The sequence below is a fragment of the Tauraco erythrolophus genome, chromosome 6 (assembly GCF_009769465.1).
Source record: "Tauraco erythrolophus isolate bTauEry1 chromosome 6, bTauEry1.pri, whole genome shotgun sequence".
NCBI classification, from domain to species: domain Eukaryota; kingdom Metazoa; phylum Chordata; class Aves; order Musophagiformes; family Musophagidae; genus Tauraco; species Tauraco erythrolophus.
This window is the reverse complement of record NC_141470.1, coordinates 15,356,226-15,379,635: the sequence shown is the minus strand read 5'-3', so window position 1 is coordinate 15,379,635 and position 23,410 is coordinate 15,356,226. Positions and strand designations below refer to the sequence as shown.

General features: G+C 45.2%; 2 protein-coding genes and 2 non-coding genes across 4 annotated transcripts in view; all 4 read left to right on the top strand.

Annotated features, from left to right (window-relative positions):
- The window catches only part of DENND2B (DENN domain containing 2B), a 77,549-nt gene extending 60,500 nt beyond the window's left edge, over nucleotides 1–17,049 (top strand). The window contains 7 exon segments of the mRNA XM_086612907.1: nucleotides 11,438–11,615; nucleotides 12,706–12,747; nucleotides 13,756–13,867; nucleotides 14,869–15,108; nucleotides 16,030–16,049; nucleotides 16,051–16,117; nucleotides 16,538–17,049. Of these exon segments, the coding sequence (XP_086469033.1) occupies nucleotides 11,438–11,615; nucleotides 12,706–12,747; nucleotides 13,756–13,867; nucleotides 14,869–15,108; nucleotides 16,030–16,049; nucleotides 16,051–16,117; nucleotides 16,538–16,572 (694 nt within the window). The 3' untranslated portion in view covers nucleotides 16,573–17,049.
- RPL27A (ribosomal protein L27a) lies at nucleotides 16,978–23,130 on the top strand. Its single transcript, XM_086612871.1, has 6 exons — nucleotides 16,978–16,991; nucleotides 19,171–19,768; nucleotides 20,085–20,148; nucleotides 20,768–20,843; nucleotides 21,666–21,840; nucleotides 22,955–23,130. Exons 1-6 carry the CDS (start codon nucleotides 16,978–16,980, stop codon nucleotides 23,081–23,083), a joined length of 1,056 nt encoding a protein of 351 aa, XP_086468997.1. The 3' UTR covers nucleotides 23,084–23,130.
- LOC147528523 (small nucleolar RNA SNORA3/SNORA45 family) lies at nucleotides 21,212–21,343 on the top strand. Its single transcript, XR_015222234.1, has one exon. It is a non-coding gene; the product is annotated as a small nucleolar RNA SNORA3/SNORA45 family (small nucleolar RNA).
- Nucleotides 22,170–22,301, top strand: LOC147528522 (small nucleolar RNA SNORA3/SNORA45 family). The gene has a single exon (XR_015222235.1). It is a non-coding gene; the product is annotated as a small nucleolar RNA SNORA3/SNORA45 family (small nucleolar RNA).
- Nucleotides 23,131–23,410: the final 280 nt, after the last annotated feature.

Genomic DNA, 23,410 nt, shown 5'->3' with positions numbered 1-23,410 from the left:
CCCTGGCCCAACACGGACCAGCAGTCTGTCTCTTGGTGTGCTGCAGCCTGCTGAAACCCTCCTCTGCAGCGCTCGCCCCATGAAGTCAAGAGGCGCTGTTGCGAGCGGAAGCTAGGCACCTACGAGGTGGGAATGCTTTATCATGTTACGGATAAAACCTTTTATCCTGTTAAGGATACAAACCTCCCTGCCCGTCCCCCAAAGTATTTTGGACTGCCAGGAGGAATCTGTCCTCCAGCACCACTGCAGAAAGTCCAGGCGGATCCCAGACCTGACCAAAGGGAAGGGGCTCCAGACAGAAACACTGACTAATACAGGACAGAAGCATAAATATGTAAATACTGGGAGAAGTCATCCCACAGGCATGTCTCTGTTAACTTTGTGGAGCAAAAGGGGAGCAGAGTGTACTTGTATTCAAGGGCAAAGGCTTTCAGAACAAACAACGGCATTTCCCTGATCTCACGGACAGAGACAGCTAAAGGCTGTCCGTGTTACGCCCTGGATTCTCGGGAAGCATTGACACCTGTCCTGATATTTGAATCTGTTGGTTTGGGAGTTGTGAGGCCGTGCTAGAAAGCAGCACAGTTTGCAGTTGAGAGGCAGCCCGGTCCCCGTCTCTCAGTGCCTACCTAGAAAAATAGTATTAGAGATCCTTTAATGTGGCAGAAAAATCATAGCATGATCTTGTAGCTCAAGTTAAACTATGCAAATTTAAGTAGGAGATAAGTGGCAATGCTTTAGTAGCAAGAGTAAGCTATTGTTCCTCAGCACTGTGTAGCAAAGTCAAGTGGCAAAGCAAGAGTAGCTAAACTCTTGGGCAGGTTACTAAAGTGAAAGCTCATTCCCTATTTTCCTTATTGTTTATTTTTTATTAACAAAAGTAGGATATAATTCTTACAAACTAATCACAGCAATGATAGGCCTGACCAGGCTCACCTGCTGCCTGGGAATGCTCCTTTCCAGTAGTCCGTCATATTGTAAAACTTGTAAAATCTGCCAACCTCCAGGTTAAAAGGTGGAAACGTGAGTTAGGACAAAGAGAGCGAGTGTGCTTAGTAAACAGTCAGTGAGCTTTGGCCAGTAGTAGAGATTTCCTTTACTTTCCCCTGTCGTAAAAACCTCCACAAAAAAAAGGTGAGAGAAATTTGACAGCAAACACATGCCAGAAAACAGCTTGTCAGGGAGAATTTACTGTTGCTGGTCTCTAAGTGGTCTGTACCGTTTCTGAGCACAGGCTACAGGAGACACAACTATGCGTTCTCTTGGTCCTGTCTGTCACAGCCCTGTACTGAACTGGAAGTCCAGTTCTTTGTCTCAGGGAAAACTTGTTTTTAATTATCAGCTGTGAATTGAAGAGGAGATGTTTAGAGATGCAAGCTACTGTACCTGTGGAATGTAGGATAGCTGCGAGATCTTACATCTAAACCCAGGAGAAGTATGGATGGCTGACGTTTCTTCTGGTATTTTTTTATCCAAAGATCTTGAAGTGCTTTCTTTATACTGTCAGGATTATTGTGCTTGTCTGGTCTGACATACTGAATGTAAGCTAGAGAATTTCTTCCATAATGTCTGCAGTGGAAGGAATGAGCCCTCGTGTAATTATTCAATATGTAATCATGCCTAGTAGACAGAATTTATCCTACATCAAAAACATCCATTTCTCATGCAAGTAACCAGAGAGTTTCCACCTCCTTCAGTGAGAGCCAGACCAGCCTCTGTTGAGGAATAATTTAGAACTTGCAGACCACCCCTGCTTTACCTAAGGGACCACAGCTTGCATCTCCCTTGACGTTTTACCAAAGAAGCATCCTCTATAGTCTGTCTGAGTCTCTGTTACTTACCGTGTGATTGCTTTCCTTTTGTGAGACTTTGGTTTATCTCAGTCTGCTTGCACGATGCAGCATCATTGAGTAGAAACACATAGAATCATAGAATGGTCTGGGTTGGAAGGGACCTTAAAGATCATCTAGTTCCAACCCCCCTGCCATGGGCAGGGACACCTTCGACTAGATCAGGTTGCTCAAAGCCTCATATACTTTAAAAAAGCATAAACCTTTTGTAACATATGTGATTATTTGGCCTGATGTAGCTGCAATTTCTTGATATTCTGCTTCTTTCTTTCCTACCCAATATAGCTAGTAATCTTCTTTGAGTAGGATGTTGGTGCGCAGCCCAGTCCTGCAAGATGCTGAGCACCTTGTCTTGCAGTCTGAATGCCAGAATTCAAGGCGTTCAATGTGATGTGAGATTGGTGCTTTAAGGTAACTAGCAGAGCTGTCCCTTAAGATTTTTGAGAGAAATTTTTCACTTTATTCCCCCATCTCAAGAGATACTTACATTTTGCACCACTTAGATTACATTTCTCAGGCACTCAGATTGTGTGATGACTGACACCAACAGAGGAGCTGTATGTGGACAGTAGGAAAACGTATGTCTGATGGAAAAGACAGCCTGAGAAACAAAATGAACTTTCTAAATTTCTGCCTTGTTTAAGGTTCCACAGTCCCAGAGAAAAGCAATCTAATAATGATATTTTTAATATGCAGTAAACTTTGATGGCATTTTTAATATGCCATATCACAAGAAGGGTAGAGCTTGTACGATTTTCCTTTTCCTCCTTTCCTCCTGCCCTCCTTTCCAGTGGTATTTATTCATGTCACTTCAGACTTTGGCCATCATTTTTCCACTTACCATTTGTGCAACAGAATTCTCTCTCCCTTCCTCCCATGAGAGGGAATGGGATAAGAAGACAACCATGTTGTTTGGTAATTCTCTTCTGAATAGGGCAATAAGTTGCAACATTTTCCTGACTTGGCCTCCAGCTCCCTGCAAGACGATTTTGACAGATTCCCTCTTTTCAGTTTTTGAATGAGAAGGATTAGAGTGTTGGGATTGTTTTTCTCCTTTGCTACTACCTAGAAAAATTCTTCATCCTACTGTACAGCTGTCATGTTGTTAACAGCGCAATGATTGCCTGTGAATCTGAAACCACCAGTGTGAACTTTAACAAGGACTGGTGGGAGCAAAGGTCCCAGTGTGGAAAGAACAAGTAGTTAACACTCCTATGGAGCACCTGGGCCAGGACCACTTTTATTGTGGATTTATGCTAAGAAACTGTCCTGCAGAAAGGGACTGGATAACTCCGTGGGCTCTAAGGATAATTTTCCACTTTGAAATATTGTTGGTTTTTTTCTTGTAACCACCTGACAAAGCTTGGGCAGATGGCTGATGTGTCAAAGCAATGACTTTTTGCCAAAAATCCCATTTGCTTGAACTTTGTGGAAAGTATGATTGAATGCCAGTTGCTTGAAAAGCCAAATCCTCGTTCTGAAGGGCACTTTGCATGTCTCTTTCTCTGAGGGCTTTCATGTGCCTCTCTTATGCACAAGTATTATGGGACCAAAACAACGATATCTTTGTTAAAATCACATTCTCCTTTAATCAACTTTTCTCTGCTTCCTTTTAAATTAAGTACTTCAATACTATTGTCTGAGAGAGAGATCTCCTGACAGTACATTCCCTGGTCTGCAGCTCTCAGCTCCATGTGATGCAACCTCGATCTGTGCCATGAGCCAGGGTTGTGCTTTGCAGGTTATCTGTAGGACCTCATACTGTCTGTCGTTCCGGTGTTCCAGGCAGACGGGAGTTGGATTCTGGAAATGCAGCTCTTAATGAAGTAAAATAATTTACTAATTTGTGTAAAGTTATGGTAACTTTTGGAAATTTTGCATAAAATATCTGTTTTCCAATATTTGGATGAAAATCAGGAAGAAAGCCTCCTGTATAGTCAAAACAAACCCCGCACTTACTTCTTCTCTGATAATATCCCCTAATGAGTTGTGTAATTATAAAACATTGAAAATCTGAATTACTTTGAATGACTGACAAATACAGCAGCTTTAAAATAGGAATCTCTGAGAGCACATCATATTTCAGTCCATCTCTGGACATCATCCCAGCAGAGCAGACAGCTGCTGGGTGCTGGCTGTTCCTGACGTCGACTCCTGGCTGCACTATGGCATTAATAACATACCTGTTCATTCCTTAAGCCATTGACCATAAATTGCAGTTGGGTACAGATTGCTGCAGCAGCCCTTCTGCATAACATCACAGGCTGCTAGGAGCATCACAGATATAATCTTTGGTGTCTTTGTTGTCATCTTAGAAAATGCTAAAATTTAAGTTCCTTATTCTTAGCATGTATCTTAGCTCAGTGCCCAGTGTATCAAAATATGATGTGAAGTTCTGTGGTGTTCTCTGTTCTGGTCTGATGGGACATTTACGGTGACAGAAAAGCTTTTCTGTCCACATGCTTCTGAACAAACTTTCATGGGGGATCAATGAAAGGACAGGCAAGTGCCATGACGGACCCTTGCTCCTTCTGCTCCAGATTGCCTGGTGTACTCATAATGCGCTATGGGAACGTGCTCAGGTAATTAAAGTGAGACTGCTGATGTGACCATACAAGTAGGATAAGATAGCACAAGACCGGAGAGGATTTTGCAAGCTTAAGCTAAAGGGGATGTGGTCAGAGAAGAGTTTATGGATGAAGATGTTGCCCACTGAGTTTTCTGTAAAATATGGTAAGGAGGGAGCAGAAAAGGGACACAGATAATGATGCAAACCATTGGGCAAGTCTGCTCCATGAACTGCACTCGTTAACAGGGCAGCATGGCAAACCACGGCTCCGTGAATTAAAGTCAGAGAAAACAAGTCCAGAAACTGGGTTGTAACCACCATGTTTCTCATAAAAAAGAAAAAATCTCCTACCTGGAATCATCAGTAGCACAGATGAATTGTTGCCTGAGCTCTCTGTAACTCACCTTCAGTAGTCACTGGAGTGTGTTGCAAAATTAACTGAGTCACTGGTGCCCCACCGATAAGAAACTGCAGCTCTGCCTTCGCCAGACAGGTGAGGCCATATCGTGATTCCTTTATGAGAATTTTATAAGCATGGCTTTTCTCAGACTGCACTGTGGAAAGCACCAGCCAAAATCTGAAGCGTGACTCATTTCTTGCAAAAGAAGGTTTGGGTTTGGCTTGTTTTCTTGGGGGAAAAGACCACCGTTTGAGGGGTGTGAGGGTTAAGTAGCTACAACCTTTGAGTTGTAAGCAGAGTTTAAAAGATTCTGCAAAGGACAATAACTGATAATTGGGCTGATATGATGTGGAAAATATGCATTTCCTCCTCAGTCTGTGCCCCCCTCGCCCTCCTGGTGTTATCACTGAGGCCTTGTTTGCACTCCACGAGATATCACGAAGGTCACTTGCAGCAAATGTGTCCGCATTCAAAGTAGGGGAGCCACTGTGACTTGGCTCTGCCTGTCACTCCTGGCACAAGTACGGTTCGGTTCTCGCTTTCGCATGAGGCTGCTGCATGCCATGAGGGGGGGTGCCTGGCTCGGGAGGTGAGGAAGCAGCGGGTGGACCTTGGAGGCTGACGGGCACGGTGCAATAGCTAAATCAGTCACCCACCTTGGGAAACGTTAATCTCTTGAACAATATTTTTCCTTTGTCAAGCTCCTGTGCAGAGCTAGGGATTTTCACTGACTTCCCAACTAAGAGTGAGTCATTAGCTCACTGCTAAGACTGGGTAGTATATGTTACAGTCCATAACAGACAGGGGAGATCTCTCCGTTGTGCTTTGGAGAGCTCTTTACCCAGTTGCAGAGATCGACTGTAGCAGTATATGTTGCTCTGTGTGTAATGATTAAATTATGGAATGTTCAGAACTGGCTGCTGCATTTCAGTTGGCCCAAATGGACTTGGCTCACCATGATCCTCACATGAATTATAGGTGTTCCCCTCTGCCATGATCACATTTACACTAGGGAATTCCCTATTTTATTTAGACACTAGGAGCAGAGCTTTCTATTAGCAGGTCTCCCCTAACATCAAGAGACGAAGTAACCTAAAATATACATATACAGATTTGTCCATATTTCCTGAAAAGAGGGGTGTCAGGTATTGATCCGAGATACAGTGTTAGCTGCATACTTTAGGCCCACTACTAAAGACCTCATGTCATGACTCTTAGTTTACCTCTTACTTGTTTGCTTTAAAAAAATAAATCACAATGCAAAATATTACTTTGCCTTTTACAAACTCACCCAATTTTCCACGTAATATGCACCCACTACTTTGATTTTAAACATCTCATTGATTATTCTAGAGAAAGGTCAGACTTAGTAAGAGGAAATTCAGAAAGTTCAGAACCCTCTTTCAAGTAATGTATGCCACCACTCCATCCTAAACTTCCTGCAGCTACCCAGATGTTCACATATTTACCTGAAGGGCAGGTGAGGATAAGTGCCTTGGCAGTGGCAAGAGAGTCCTCCTCCCTGTGAACCCCTACATGGAGGTGGGCTTTTTACAGAATGATTCTGCCACAGGGAATTCTCAATCCAGGAGGCTGAAATCTAATTATTTAATTAAAAATTAAATTACATTAGTAAAGTTTAATATATTAATAATATATTTAATGAAATTAAAATTATTTAATAGCTTCAAAAATTACAGTCTCTACTTCCAAACCACTTTATAAAGGCTTGAAGGATTCTCTGTAGTTTGCTTTACCCCTGAAGGGCTTCTAGAAAAAAATTATTCAGATTTCAGAAGCTGAAACATGCCTTGCTGACAAAGAGAGGCTGACTTTGCAGCCATTCAGACAGCACTCTTTTCCACAGCAGTCAGGGTATTCATAGTTCAAAAGGGGCTATCATGTCTTGTGTGTGTACTTGTGGGCTGGTCTGATTAAAATAGAAGTGGAAAAATAAAAGGTCTCTGAGGCTTCATTTCGGCAAAGTAGTTCAGCACAATGAAAGGAAATTAAGGCTGAAACTTGTGCTGACCTACTTTGCTGAATCAAGGCTTAGAACAGTATTTTGCCTGTCCCCTCATGCTTTGTTTTAATTGGTGAAGCCAGGCATAATTCCTGCTGCTCTGTAAGCATTAGAAATAATTTTTCTATTAGTGTCCAGATAAATTAATGTATTAGAATTAATTTGAGTCAAACAGCAATAAGCTGAGCACAAATTCTAGTGTTTGTTTTGACCATAATCTGTTTCTTGCATATAGGTAAACATAACCATTGTGGAGGAAATTTGTCTTTTCAGTTTGAAAATCATTCCTGATAGAAACTGTCTTTTTGCATCTGTCTGCTTATCAGCAGGCTGTGCACAGCGGTGCAAGGGAGAAGCAGTACAGAAGTGGCTGAAGTGTACGACCACTGGTTAGATTTGATTTACATCTGTACCACGAGTGGGCTTCAAGCCTGTCACACACCTTCAGCTATGCCGGTGTCTGACCTTCCCTCCGGCAGCTGCAGCCTCTTCTCAGCATCTCTGGTACCGAACGAGGATGGGTAATTGGCATCAGACAGCCTTACAGTCCCTCCATCTACCTAGAGCAGCAGGGAGGAACAAGTGTCACAGGGACCCAATAATTTGGCCACATGTGTGTGACAGAGCGTGAACAATGTTCACATTAAACTGTGAATTCCCTGGTCCTTGTGTCGTTCAGTCCAGCCAGCCACTGTCCTCTCCCTTAGTTTTGCATCTCAGCCTCTTTGCCCTCAGTTCATGTTTCCTTTTTACCTGCTCTCCAGGCTCATTTTGTCTTCCTCTCCTCCCAGTTCTGCCTCACAGGTCTTATTTTTACCCTTTGCATTTAATTCAGCCTCCCCCTCCCCCTCCCCCTCCCCCTCAAGTTTCTGTGTCCTATCATAAGAAAAAGATTTGGAAAACAAAATAGCGCAGAGGAAGATAAATCAACTTTGAGTGTGAAAGCAGCATTGTCATCTTTTGTCTGTAACATGACGAAAGATCTCTTCTTCAAGAAAAATTTGTGATTAAGAATGTCTCAATAAGACTAGGTGAACTCATATTAATACTTTCATGGGGAGAAGATCAAATGCTGAAGGTTTTTTAATCTAGTGAATTAAAGGAACAGGGAGAACCAAAACCTTAGCAAATTCCAAATAATTTTTAACAAGATGATAATCATGGAAAAAGAACTGGAAGGAGAAGTGGTGGATTGCCTGTGTTTTGAAATCAATTGAAACTGGATATGTTTCTAGATGTTGTTCACTAATTTTGCTTTAGCAGAGTGCAAATTATTGGGATGAGTACAGGGTAATGGGATGAGTTCAGTGGCATAGGCTGTGCTGTAGTCTGGCTAGATAATAGCCTTACATATCTGTGTGACATAGGCACATATGTACGAAAATTCCCTTAGCCCACAAAGCTTGCAAACACAGTCACCTTTTTACAGCCAATTACTGTTAGTAGGCTTAAACCGCGTATCGAGCGACAACACGTGCGTGCGTGACAGCCTGCAGCTGACAGAGCAGAGAGATGTGCTGGGTGTCAGCAGAGGCTGCCTTTGCCCCTCAGCAGCTCCGCAGAGACAGAGCATCACGGGTCAGCAGAGTAGTCCCCATCGCCAGGGCCGGACGAGGGCTCGGCGTTAGTGCTGCCGGGATGGGGCAGCGGCACTGCCAGTGCGTTGGAGGGAAGGAGGGAGGCACATGCCGGTGCCATGCTGGGACCCTGGGCACAGCTGGCCCAGTGCCGTGCGGGGCTGGCTGGAGCCCTGGGATCATCACAGCGTGTCTCCCACTTGTGCAAGACTCTGGCAGTGATTCTCCTCAGAAGTATGTGATGTTATGCTCCTTGTTAGTGTGACTCACGCAATGGTTTGGTTTCTTGTGCCTGTGTATAAAATTACCTGCATATGGGTAATAAAATGTTTTCCAGTAGAACGACAGCTAGAACATTATGCAGCGTTCCTGTAAAACTACACCGACCAAATGAAAAAGCCCACTCTCAAAACCATCTCTCTGGATTACCAAAACTGCCCTAGAATATTGCAAGTGAAAATATTTCAAAAATCTAATTTCTTTCACTATTCTGTTGCTTTACTTTGTGTGCTTCACACACCTTAAAGAAAATAAATCACCTGACCTTACTTCTTATTTCTCATAAGCAAGAACAGTGGGACAATGTGTGGGATGCACATCTTGAAAGGAAAAACAGGAGTGGACTTGGTTTCCCAGGGTAGGGCTTTCTTTTTTGATTTACCAAACATGCTTCATGAGTAACACCCTTGTAAAAGGATCCGAACCACATTTTAGAGATTTAAACTGGGGGTTTGCTTACATCCATCATCTCTGAATTTTACCTTACGGAACGTAAAAACCTCTCACTGAAGTGAAAGATGCGTATCCTTTCTAAATACGAATTTTTCCAGCTACAGAAGAGACGCGGGCACTTTGTGCAAGCAGGAGTTTGGTAACAGTGTGTGGGACTCCCGCTGCCCTCTGCATGAGCAGTGTCCGGGAGGGAGGGCAGCGGGCGATTCTGGGGACTGAAAGTTCGGAGCGAGTGTTTCATGGGGGTCAGCCTGAGACATCTCACAGGGAAAGATTTATGAGGCTGAATCTTGAAAAACTCTGTGCAGCGCCTTAAAATGCCCAGGCCGAGGTGCTGACATGGGTGCTGGTGTGACCCGCGGGACGCCGGCGGAGCAGAGCAGGGCGCTGCCGCAGGACACCCCCATCCATGGCCGCTCGCTGCATTCAGCTGCTGCCTTGCCCCAGCCAGCTCCCGGGAAAGCTCTGGAAGAGAAACCAGTGTCCTGGGCCAGAGCCCGAAGCCTCCCCTAGCGTGGGAATAGCACGCACGAGAGGATGCAGGGGCTGATTTACGTCACAGCGCTGCGTGTAAGACAACAAGTTACAAAAGGGCATTCTATAGAAAGGAAAAAAATACTAAGCGAGTATCAGAAGAATGTTTGTCTTCCTGCTTTTAGCATAACGTGGCTCTTTTTTTAGTCGCTCAGCTAAGATGACTGAATTTGTAGTAGCTGAAAATGCCACAGAGTCATTAACGTGAGCTTGAGAAATGCTGGGAGTCTGTAGCACGCTCCACAGCTGTTCTGAAACACGCTGCTATGGTAGACACTCGAGACCAAAACATGAGGCAATGGCAGCACCGTTGCCTGTTGTAAAAAAAATAAATTAGAGAAACACATCATTTTACAGGAAACCTGTGTCAGGCAACACGTGCTATAAAAACATGGCGTGATTGATAGATCTTAAAGGAAACGTCAAGTAAAACCAACTCAACAGATTATTTGCAGTAAAAGACAAGCTTTTTTGCTCTTCCCCAACCTTTTCTCGCTTTATCCTCTAATTCTCCCTTTTTCCATTCAGCAAACTTCAAAGGTTAATCGCTGACAGGAACAAACAGGTGAAACCTTTCTCCTGGCCTTGGAATAATCCACAACTAAAAAACGCTGGCAAGGGTTATTCTGGTGGAGATCTGATGCCACCTAAAGTCTCCAACAGGTCTTGCAGTAGAACAAACCATTTCTCACCTGCATTCTCAAGCAGTAACAGCTCTGGAGTTTTTAGTTATTTATAGCTCTTTGTGGACACATTAAGCACAACAGAAGTTTGCACTGTGAGAAAATGAGCTCAGTCATGCTAAGCTGGGTAAAAATCCAAGTTTCTGTCATCCTTAGCCCATGAGAGGCAGATGTTGTAAGTCAGTCCAAAAATCAAAGCTCTGAAATGGAGAGCCTGTCTTTATTCCCCTGATGCTAAAATTCGCTTGGTAATGATGTTCCTTTGTTTTTAACATTTGGAAGCCATGTAACTGTAAAAGGGAATCAGATTCAGTAGGTGGAAGGACAACGTATGCGAGACATTTTCCACAAATGATACCAAGCCTTAATGTTTAGGAGATACTAATGTGTATTTTAGGGTACCCTGCTGAGCAGGGTTAATACCTCTATCACTAGAGTTGGTCAACAAGCCCGTTAAAATGTATTTTAGTAAAACTGTGCTGTTGTCACAAAAATATGCAAACTTTGAAAAATGTGTGCCTTTACTAGATTTCCGTTGGGGTAAGTATTGATTGTTGGGGCTTTTTTACATCTGATTTAGTAGAGTTTTTCTTTAGGATATGTTTTCAATTTTATTTTATTTTTCATTTTCTCTTGTTTGTGTATTAGTGCTCAACATAAGAACCTCAATATTATGCATTTTTACTACTGACATGGCCGTAACACAACATGGAACTGAAGTTGCTTTTAGATTTAAGCATCATTCAAAGTGGCTGCTCTTGTGTGCTGTTGGGAACATTAAACCTCATCTTCTAAATCAAAGAGTCTCCTGACTGCTATAATGAAACAAACTGGTCCTAGTTTTTCACCTTTAGTTTCAAGTCACCTAGAGGTGAGCACGGGAGGAGCTACCACACTGCCCAGTACAGAAGTGGCAGGGTCTGGAAGAGGACCTAGGCCGACTGAAGTCAGAAGTGATAGAAGGGTGGCCCCAAGCGCATACATTTTAACACGCTAAGTTTATCAGCAGGTGGTAGATTTTCTGGACAAATAAAAACCTCTGCTAACACGGTTGTTCCTTTTTCTCCAGCACCCTCTCAAGCTGTTCACACGCCGTGGTGGCCCTGCTGTACCCTTTCTCCTGGCAGCACACCTTCATTCCTGTTCTACCTTCATCCATGATTGACATCGTGTGCTGCCCTACCCCCTTCCTGGTGGGACTGCTCTCTAGCTCTCTGCCCAAACTGAAGGAGCTGCCTGTAGAGGAGGTAGGAGCTGGCACCAGAATTGTTTGCCTGGAGTAAAGCTGGCATGACCCTGGAGAGGGCCTGCCCTTCACACATAAATGCTCACGTTTAATTTTGAATCTGCCTCTTTGGTTTTTCTTGGCCTATTTCTCATGGGCAACCACCTCTTGGTAAAACTGCAGTAGTGGGTTCAGTCTTCCCTTTATTCTGTCTCTCTCCCCATACCTGGCACCTTGACAAAGAGAAGTGAATGTTAACCTGGTCAAAAAGCAAGTACAGTGTAAATATGCTGATTTGTTCTGATTTTGTTGTACCTGGAACAAGAAGAGGAAGACACGAAATGCCATATGCTATGATGTCTATTACTGCTAATGGAAGTTGTGCATGAAGTCATAACCAGCACAGAAAATAAAACATTTAAGGTTTTTTGGTTTTTACTTCTAAGACTTTAGTAATACTATATTGGAAATTAAATGAGAGTTGCACTTCATCAGCTCTTCCAGTAAAATACCACAAAAATACTCAAGGGCACATTCTTCTCTCTTAGTCCTATTAGTTTCCTGTCATTTTTCAATGAAATTTTATTCTCTTGTGCTTGCTTTCAGGGCTCTCTGTGCTTCTGGCCCATGTAACGCTCTGCTCTGTTTTCCTCCCACCTAACATTACTCTCCCACACCTTCACAGCTCTCTCAGCTTTGCTGCTTCATTATTATTTCACACTCTTGCCCTTCAGAAGCCCTGCTGCCTCAAGTGACACCGTTTTCTTTAAACCTCTCTGAAATACTTTTCACCTGCACGTTAACAAAAATGATTAGCAATCATTTGCTTAGGTTTAAGGAAAAAGACCTGCCTAATCCTTTTAGCTTTTTTTACATATTAACCTAAAGCCAGATCTGTTGTATCTCACTATGTTAAATTACACTTTTTGCTCTAAAGAAAAACTTCATCTTCTTGTTTTACAAAGCACACAATCTGCTGTTTCACAGCAGGAATTTGATGCATGTTGAGGCTTGGGACCATTCAGATGATCTTTTGCTATTAAAAAGCAGACACAAATGAATGTTTTCTGTCTCTTCAGATATGTTTCACTACAGTGTTTTCTTTTCTTTAGGTTTTGATGGTTAACTTGGGATCTGATCGATTCATCAGACAGGTAAAGTACAGCTCGAACTGTTGCCATGCAGTCTAGCAAGCTGTTTACTCCTACAGTATGATTAGGTTTCTTTGATTAGAGATACTTGGCAGGAATTGTGCAGGGGGAAAGAGATTAGGAAAAAAAAAAAGTGTTCGTTTTCCATTTCGCCTGCAGATAAGTACTACTCTTCAGGTATGCAAAAGGGATCGAGGCTGTGACTGTCAGAAGAAATCAAGAACTATATTCACAGTGCAAAGAAAACATCCAAAGATAGTAACCTCACGCTAGGAAGAAAATTCACACTGTTGGAGGTGAAAAGGACAAAAATTGCAAAGCAATTTTTTTGAGTGAGAGAGGAAAGGTGAATAATTTAACGTAGTAGGAAAAGCAGGAGCCTTGTAAACAGGGAGATGAAGGATCACCGTCTCCTGATAGTAATGTGGCACTAAATAGTTTCAAAAATAACAATCTGCAGGTTAGATGAGTAAATTTCTTGTACGATTCCCTGGAAGATATGGCTGGTGACTAGCGGTTGCAGAGCCAAGAGTCTTGTGTCCACTTGCTTTTGCTGAACAAGCACTGAATAAGATGAAGAGAGCAAGAGGGGGAAAACACGGAAAATAAGATATACTAGAGTATAAGTAAAAACAACTGTCGAGAACCAAAGAATCTGCCCAAAACTAACTACAGCAGCTGTGTGTACACGTAGCCGGGCTTTGCATGATGTGTATTTAGTTAAAAACAACTATTTGGACTCTCTGTCATGTAAAGAGCTGATTCCAAGTTTCTACATGTTTACCTTGCTCCTTGGATTATCATTCCTGACTTAAATCTCCTTAAGAGTGACAAGAAATTTTGTTTAGAAATATAGGATCGTTGCACACAGATTTTCATTTGTTTATGTAGGCATGACAGTAGCAGATCCAAAATGCTTTTTCTTATGAATTTTAAACCTTGCAAAAGTGTTTGCTGTAGTCACTGCTCACATTAATGTGACCTAATGATGATTTTTTTCCCCTCTGTCAGATGGATGATGAAGACACACTATTACCTAGAAAATTGCAAGCTGCTCTGGAGCAGGCTCTGGAGAGAAAGAATGAACTGATAAATCAAGATTCAGACAGTGATTCAGATGATGGTAAGTTCATTTGGAAACAGAGACTTGCATAAACAAGCACGTAGGTAATATTGTGACTTTCCATCCAGGAGACGGAAAGATGGGACTGTAGTACTCAAATAACTGTTGTGACACCAAAGATGGTCTCTGAACACACAGAGAGTGAGACTGACAGCATCAACCCACAGCAACTCCGTGTCAGCGATCTATTTTCATTTCTTCGTAAATGACATGCGCTCCCATGAGTCCCTCCTAAACCTTTGCTCAAACAGAGGTTTGCAATCATCTTGGCCCTATTTCAGTCCAGATAACTGTACATGCTCAGGGGTATGTCTGGTATACCAGGGAATTGCTCTTGGTATATTCAGGGGGGAGAAGCAGGTACCTGCAGAAAATCGTTTCAGTGCAGGTGGGGCTGAGTTTTCCTCTGAAGGTTCATATTTCTCCCCAGCAATTATGAAAACAGCCCAGGGTGAATTTAAATGCCTGTGGTTAAAAGGTATGAAACAGGCCCCTCTTCAGTTTTTGAAATTTATTTCTACTCATCTGTGCTACATATGTAAAACTATTTCAACATCTCAGAAATGATGAAAACCCAAATTCTACAACATACCCTTTTTGATCAGTTCTTGCTAAAAGCTTATTGACCCCAGAGCAAACATTTTAATTCCGAGTCATTCAGAAGCTTCTCAAGAAACTTACTCAAGAATTAAAACATGAGGTATAATTTTGATGAAGCAGCCACAAAAATGTCGATTTTCTGAGCTGTTTCCTGAGAATTTGTATTTCTCATTGACTTTTGATTATGAAGCACCAATTATGTAGACGAGCACTCTTGATTACAAAGCTGTTAGCCTATCTGATGTGTATCCAGGTCTGCAAGGAGCCGGTACAACTCCTTTCGCGTATGAGCACGGCATCAGTAAACGGCTCGATGACAGTACCTGGCCCCGTGTGGACGACAATGCTGACAGCTCCGGTAGCAGCTGATTTTGGTGTCTTATTGCTGCCTTATTTTGCAGAATGTAACACCCTGAATGGATTAGTGTCTGAGGTTTTTATCCGATTCTTTGTGGAGACAGTTGGCCATTATTCCCTGTTCCTAACCCAGAATGAAAAAGGAGAGCGTGCCTTCCAAAGGGAGGCTTTCCGTAAATCTGTGGCCTCCAAGAGTATCCGCCGCTTCTTGGAAGTTTTCATGGAATCCCAAATGTTTGCTGGCTTCATCCAGGACAGGGAGCTGAGAAAATGCAGGGCAAAAGGTAAGGGTGGTTTTTCTTTCCCGCAGTGCGGGTCACTGGCGTTTCGCACAGGTCCCGTGGGGAGCGGCTCGGCCTGCTGCCAGGGCTGAGCAACCTCCGCACGGCTGACGAACCCCCCGAAAGCCATTCTCCACTTCCCGTGGGCCGAGACTGCAGCTACGGCGGCGACAATGCCAAGGCTCTGCCTAAGCAGAAGAATACCCACCGCCGGGCCCGCGAGGCGGCCTGCCAGCGCCCGCCCGGGACAAGCGGGACAGCACTCGCGAGGCCCGGCCCGCCTCACCGGAAGGTCAATTCCAACTGGGGCTGCTGGAGGAAGCCCCCAAAGCCCGCCCCCGCTCCGGGCCGTCCCTCCCGCCCGTGCCCGCTGGCCGCCGGCGCGCTCCCGCGGCGGGGCGGGGCGGCCGCGCGTGGTGCCGCAGGGCCGCCGGCGGGGGCCCCGGTGTCGCAGGCCGGTGAAGGGGTTGGCAGCCGTGGCCGCGTCTGGCGAGGGCAGGGAGAGCGGGAGGCGCTTCCCGGCCTGCAGCCGCCGCGCGGAGCTGCGCGCTGGATGCCGGCTGCCGGCGGGTCCCGCTCGGCTGGGGCGGGCGCGGCGGCCCGGTGCCGGCGTGTCCCGGAGAGGGGCGAGGCGGCGCAGGGCGCGGCCGGTCCGAGGGCGGGCGGAGCGGGCAGCCGGCCCGGGCGAGGGCCGCCCGTGCCCCCTCGCTTTCCCGGCCCCGAATCCGGTGCCCCTCGCGTACCGAATAAGGCTCGCGGTACCGGCACTGATGCCGCATGGATGAACAGGGCCGCACCGGCAGTAACGTTTCGTCGTGTTAGAGGCGCCAGGGGCTGTACAGCTGGGAGCGTGCAGAGGGGCCCGGGACGCGGGTTCAGCCTGACCCCGCGCACCCCAGCTCTGTTTTCCCCCCTCTTCCCCAGGTCTCTTCGAGCAGAGGGTTTGAACAGTATTTGGAAGAGCTTCCAGACACAGAACAAAGTGGAGTGAACAAGTTTCTGCGAGGCCTTGGTAAGGAAGATCTTTAGCAGTATTTCAAGTATTTCTGAAATTAATTTTCATGTCTTTTTTTTTTTTTTTTTTTTAATTTTAAAAAGCCTTGCCTGAGGTGAGATAAGATAGTCAGTTTCAGTGTGCTGGGAAATAGAAAACCAAGGAGAGCGTGCTTAAAGGTGACAAAACCAGATTTCATTATGATCCTTGTTAACACTTTCATTTTCACTTGGTGGTGGGGGAGCCAAACCATAGCCGAGGAGATGAAGAGGAAAGTGCCTGCCACTCAGGCTTCTGTCAGTTGGCTGTCCCTGCTGGTATTAAGGACAAGAGTTACTCTACAGCAATTACATTGCAAATTAGACCCGTTTGCTGAGTAACTTCTGATTTCCTCGTCTTTTCAGTGTATGCTAGAGACTGACGGTGTGCTTTCTTTAGGAAACAAAATGAAGTTCCTTCACAAGAAGAACTAACTGGTGAAGTACCAACCCAAAGACTGTTTCTGACCCCGCGCGTGAGGCACCTGCAGCGTTTCAGGGTTTGATGCGGAGGAGAGCGGAGCAAGCTGACCCCAGCGTGAAGTGACCACCCATGCTGTTGGACGGTGTGCCAAATGATGGCCCCTTTCTGTGTTTGGATAGAATTTGTACATAATGAGCTGTAAGCTTTTGTAACTGATTTTGTAATAAGCAAAGAAAACTGTGGTAAATATTTGTATATTCCTGAGAGTAACAGGTGCTTTTTGTTTCTTTAGTATGAACTGAGTTATGCTTGGTGCAAAAATGAATAGCTGATTACGTGCAGCTGACTGTCTCAGCAGAACCACTGACTTCAAGGGATGTTTGTGAGAGCTACACTGATGCCTGAATTCTGCGGGGATGAATGAACTCGGGTACGCGGGAGAGCCTGTTCGCACGGGCGCTGCTTTCATGTGGCAGAGTTGGTTGTTGTTGGTTGGTTGTGTGGTTTTTTTTTTCCTTCTAATTAATTTTAAAAGAAAGAAATAACAAAGTTACTTGATAATAAGGTACTTGGTTCACAATACAAAACTTCCACTTGGTTTGAACTCTGGTCAGTAAACTACTTGTAATCCATTCTGCACTAAGACTGCTAAACCTGAGGAGATCTCAGTTCTTTGACATGCAAGCTGCAACGAGTAGGTACAGTACATCCTTTCCTAATGTATGTATGGTTTCTAATAAACTCTGTAAATATATCTGTTTGTTCATATTCATTGCAAACCTCTGCAGTTTCTGATGTGGAGCAGGTACAAAACCAGAGTAAATTTCCTGTGATTTTTAATGAATCTGTAATGAAAGTACAGAATGGTTGTTCCAAACCTGTCTTTAAGTAGGTTTGCTATTTCACGACATGTAGTTTGAGTGTTCATCAGTGTTTTTCACTAGGGCTGAGACAAGGCATTTTATATCCCTGTTCTATTAATTTTATGCTAACAGGAGCATCTCTTAAAACATTTTTTTTCTTTCCATGGGTTAGCAGCAAATTATGTTTTGTCATTGTCAATGTCATAGATACTGCTCCTGAACTGCGGTATTTTCAGGTTGGTTTTGCTACCTTGGTTAGACGATCAGAGTAGAATACACGCAGCTTGTAGCAGACAGAGCCTTTGCCTAAATTTCCGATGAGCTGTTTCAGGAGAGTCTGCTTTTATTTTGCATTGGCTGCAGTCTGTGCAGGTGGCGCTTCCATTTCAATGAAGGCTCTTCAGCAGGACAGGAATGGTTAGCTTGCCACGAGTGTTAGTCAAGTACCGCATTCATCTCTGACTGGTAACTCACACTGAGAATCCATAAGCTTTTCCTTTGTTTGAAGAAGAAAATAAATACTTGAATATATTTGCGAATCTGACAGCTAATGAAAATAATTTTAAAGCTTTTTACCTTTAAAAAAAACCCCAAACACTGAATTTTTCTTCATTTGCAGCATGACTTCTCTAGTTAGGTTGGCTTTGAGGCTTGCGCAGTTCCTAACCTGACAGTGGTTCTGGTTTGCTATCAGCCTCATAGAATAAAATGGAGGGATTACTCACTGAAAAGGTGAAGTCGTTTCCTTTTTCGCTTGCCTCCCTCACATTTGTGTATACACAAAAGCTTGTTAAGTGTATATTAAATGTCTGTAAAATACCACGTGCTTTTGATTCAATAGTAATGTAATCACAAGTGTCAATTTTCATTAGTTTTCCTCTACAATATGCTATAAATTCCAGAATCACTTATAGATGTAGTTCTTCAGAATGGAAGGAGTAACTTCACTTGGACAGGTGGATTCTGGCTATTTTATAAACAACAGCTGCTAGTAAATACATGAGGAAAGATATCTTCCTCTTAAGAAAATGATGGATAAAGCATCATCGGCTGAAGGAGGCGCTGCAGAGAAGAGTTGCAACAAAGGCAAGAAAAAGCCACAGAAGGCGGGTGTACAAGAATGCAGCACTTCATCTCTCACACCAAAGCCATTTTCTTCCATCTGCACTTTAAAAATCTCAGTAGAAAGCTTTTAAACACATTACACATCAATATGTCGTTCCAGTTTTTGTAATGTGAATCAGAGGAGAGTACTGGACAAGGTGAGATCATGTTTCAAAAAATTGGTAGCTGCCTTATTGATACTCAAATTATGGCCATATAAAACAATCCTAGTGTTATCGGGAGGTCTGTCTTTTCGAAAACATCAGATGAACGAAAAATAGGGAGCATATTATTGTGCCTTCATTAGTTTTAACAACTGAAGAAATAGGCGTTCCTGAGCATGGAATGTTACTAGTGCACCATTTCACTGAGAACGAAATCTTGGAAGAAAACCAAACCCAGTACTGAGGCCCGTGTTTTAAATTGGTAACAGTTTGTTTCTAGTCTTACAGTATAAAACAATAAAAAACAAGCTTGAGGGAACAGTAACGCTCGCCGGGAATTGCTACTCCAGCGTGGCAGACGGTTGCGTTTAAGTACACAGTATTTATTTTCCCATTGTTATGGATGTCTAATAAAGTGACCAAGCTTTCAAATTTGCTTAAGTTCTGCTCAAAATCCTACTTTTGCTACATCTCACAGAGGGAACAGAAAGCAAGTTGTGTCTAATCAAGATGGAGCAGTACCTCACGCTGCCCGCCTGCTGAATCCAACCCTCGCCGGCGGAGGCAGCGGCTCGGAGCCGCTCCAGTCCCCTCGGCGGGGAAGGGCCCGGCGGGGAGCTGCAGCAGGGCGCCGGTGCGGCGGCGGCAGCCCGGCGGCCGGTGCGGCCTCTCCGCAAGCCGCGGGTGAGCGGCGCGCCGTGCCGGCGCGAGGGGTGCGCGGCGGAGCGCCGCTTGTCCGGAGCGCTCAACGCTCCACACGCCGCTTGAAGCGCTGCAGGTCGGCTCGTCCTGACTCCACCGGCGCCTGTCTCGCCAGCGCAGCTCTGCTCGCCTTTACGATCGCGCCGCTCCCCACGACCGCCGCCTTCCCACGCAGCGCGACTCCCCGGCCCCGGCGAGCAACGCGCGCTCCCGCCGCGGCGGATCTCGCGATACTCCGTCCCCGCGCCGGACGCTTCAGCGAAGTCTCGCGAGAGCTTGGCCCCGCCCGGCCCCCACTTCCGCCCCCGCGGCACCTTTCCCCGGTCTCGCGAGCGCCGCGCTCTTTCTTTCCCCTCGCGCACGCCGACAAGATGGTGGGTGCTGCTGCCAGCGCCGCGCCGGGCCGGGCCGGGTTGGACTCGGGGGCCCCGCGGGGGATACGCCTCGCTCCGGCGGCGGGACGTGGCCGGGGATTAGCGAGAGGGGTGGAGGGGAGACGCTGCTCTGAGCCCGCGGCCGAGTGAGGCCACTCGGGCCTTCCGTCTGCGGGCGCGGGCCGCCATGGCGCCTGGCTGCGCTGCCGCCGAGCGGCTGCGACCTCGGAGCAGCGCCGGCCCCGGGGGAGGCCGGGTGGGAGTCCTGCCTCTTGCCTCCCGTTGTGCTCACAGCCGCTCTCCCGCTTTCCCGTAGCCTTCCAGACTAAGGAAGACCCGGAAGCTGAGAGGACATGTTAGCCACGGCCACGGCCGCGTTGGTGAGTGCAGAGGCGGGCGGGCCGAGGCCCCTCAGGGCGTGCGTGCCCGTCGGTACCCCCCCGGTGCGGAGAGGGTGCTGCTGCCCTTCGCGGGTGACAGAAAAACGCGACCGTGGGCGGTAGCGAGCAGCACTGAAGGCTGCAGCGTGTGCGAGTGACGGTCGCGCTGTGGGGCAGGTGCCACAGCAATGGGCCGATCCGAAGTACTGCACGTTCCTTTAGACTTCACTGGGTTCGTAACTTTTCTTTAGTAGCTCAGATGATGGGCACTGGTTGTGTGGCATCTTCTCAGATGATGGGCACTGGTTGTGTGACATCTTAAGCTTAGAGGGCAGTGCTATGTCCATTCTACCTCTGGCTCTTCCTCCCTGTCCTGGTCACTCCACCTGTGCTAGTACTAGTGCCTTCTTGTGCTCCTGTAAGCTAACCAGAGGCATGCTCTGGTTATTTTTTTTTTCCTGTAGGGTTAGTTTTTAGTTAGCTCATTTCACTGAATTGAGATGAAGGCAGAAGAGGGGATAGGATCAGAATAATTAGCTTAAATTGACATCAAATGTACCTCTAAGCTCAAGTATTAACTATAATATTCTCAGTGTAACAAACTTAATTTTCTTTTTAGGCAAACACAGGAAACATCCCGGAGGTCGCGGTAATGCTGGTGGTATGCACCATCACAGGATTAACTTTGATAAATAGTAAGCTAACGTTTTAAATACATACGTACAAAGTGTATGTCCCTGAAGTAGAAAAAAATAACTTTTATATGTGAGCAAACAAAACTTGCTTCGATCTTAAGTACTTTTCCCTGTGACATTAAGCGTGGCATTATAGCTACAGTCAACTCTTGTCCTTGTTTACCCTAAAATCAAAGACCTTTTCGCTTAAACTAGGTGTCTTTAAGAGTTCAGTGCAACATTTGGTGCAACAAACTTGCCTGTTGTAATGCGTTCCATGCTAAACAGTGCACACACACAAAATGTTGTGTAAATTCAAAATGTTATGTTAAATCCAAAGTGCATTCTATTTAGCTGCATACTGTAAAGGTAAGGGATGTTGTCTTATTGCCGAGACTAGAGTCACATCTGGACACTGCCTGTTGTCCTGGTGTGCTAGAGTACTCGGACAGTGACCACTAATCTATATTCACTGGCTGTGACCGTTCTTGACTCAGTCAGTCACCAGGTTAGTGACACGAGTGCACGAACTCCTCGGGCAGTGCAGCCCTCCCTGGATTCACGGAATTGAGGTTGCCTCAGAAATACAGGGCTGGGCTGGCCTCACCAGTGAGGGGGAGCGAGTTGTGAGCTCAAGGGAGAACAAACACTTTAAGAGAAATTAATTTTCCCTTGGTTTGGATACTAATGATTATTGCATTTTCAACACTGTGTATTGGTATGAATAAAAGCATAATGCGACATTTTGATTACTTTGATCAAGGTGCTTGTTTCAGTGTTTTAGTCCTACTTGCTTGGGATTATTAAAAAAGTAATCTGATGAGGAATGTGTTTCTTCCACAGTCACCCTGGTTACTTTGGAAAAGTAGGCATGAGACACTATCACTTGAAGAGAAACCAGAAGTTCTGTCCTACTGTCAATTTGGATAAACTATGGACGCTCGTCAGTGAACAGACAAGGCTCAATTATGCAAAAAACGAGGCTGGACTGGCCCCAGTCATTGATGTTGTGCGCTCAGTAAGTGTCTGCTCGTATTAAAATCCTCAATTCCTGGTCACTTCATGGGTAACTTCGCTTGTTTGTATCGAAGTAGGAAAGCTGCAAATAAGCTGCAGTGTCTGAGTATTTGTAAACTTCTCAGGACTAATATCTTGGCGTGTAAGTATTCACACAGGTGCTTAGGCTGTTATGTTTTTTCGTGTAAGAATGTTTTCTCGTGTGTGTTTGTGGATAGGGACTTCCCTTATTTTGAAGGTGGTGAAAGATCACCTGTTCAACATGTTACTGAAAGCGTGCGTAAAGACATGGCAGAACTATTTTCATTTGTACAAAGTCGCTTCTCTAACACCGAGACTAGAGTCACATCTCCACATGTTCGATTGTCTTGGTGTGCTGTAGTTCTCGGACATAAACGTCTGATCCCTGTTCACTGGCTGCGATCTCTCGTGTCTCTGCCAGCCACTGAATCAGTGACACTGATGGGTGGTTCTGCCTCCCAAATTAAGATACCCATGTTGGCCAGTTCCACCTCCTCTTACAGCAGGTGATGTGTTCAACAGCTGTAGCATTAATGGGCTTTGTGCCATGATTGTCCTTTTCATGTAAAGGACAGGGATGAAATGAGAGGATTTCAGTGGCAGAGAACAGCTGTTGCTGCAAAAGCTTCAGTTGTCCGTTTAAGACGTGCAGAAGAGTGCTCTGCTCTGTTCAGAAGTGCCAGGATGTCTTACAGGTAAAGAGCACCGACCAGAAGTCATTGAGTAGTAGGTAGTCTTGGAAGTGCAGCCAACTGCTCTGTCCTTTGGAAAAGTAGGAGAAGGTCAGTGACTTCTTCATTAGGTTTCATAGTGTTTTCTGTATATGGAATGTTGGGGGGGCTGAAATGCAGCTTCTAAATTACAGAAAAAGAACAATTTGAAGTTTCCCCTTTTTCCCTGAACAAATGTAACCACACTAGGTCATGCAGGGTGTTTTCCTTTCACTTGTACCGGTTTTGTATTGGAGACACACACGGAGTGAGGCCATGATGGTCATGGTTTTGGTTTTAACTGGTGTATGCTGAAAGACAAGTCTGAATGTAGGAGTCTGCAGGCTGACTACAAACACTTAACGAGTTTTTTAATCTTTCTAGGGCTACTACAAAGTCCTGGGAAAGGGGAAGCTGCCCAAGCAGCCTGTAATTGTGAAAGCAAAGTTCTTCAGTAGAAGAGCAGAGGAAAAGATCAAAGAAGTTGGTGGTGCCTGTGTGCTTGTGGCATGAAGGCCTGTGTTTTATTCAAGAAAATTGAATAAAGTCATGTAAAAATGTGCTGATTTACAGAAGTTTCTGGTTTTTCTTGGTCACTTACTCACATGTAAGTCTTGTGCGCGGGGTTATTCCTGACAGTTTTTGATGAGTGGTTCGACTGCTGCTCGTGACCTTCGGGAGTGGCGCGGGTGTGCTGTGCAGCATTTGGCGTGTACCAGTCCATCGTGGTTTGGTCTCTGCGGGGCAGTGGGGGTGGGTTCTTCCCGAATTTGCGATCCCTTTACGCAGCCGTCTGTGAAAAGGTGACTCCATGTTCTGTCGGTCGGCACTTCCGTACGC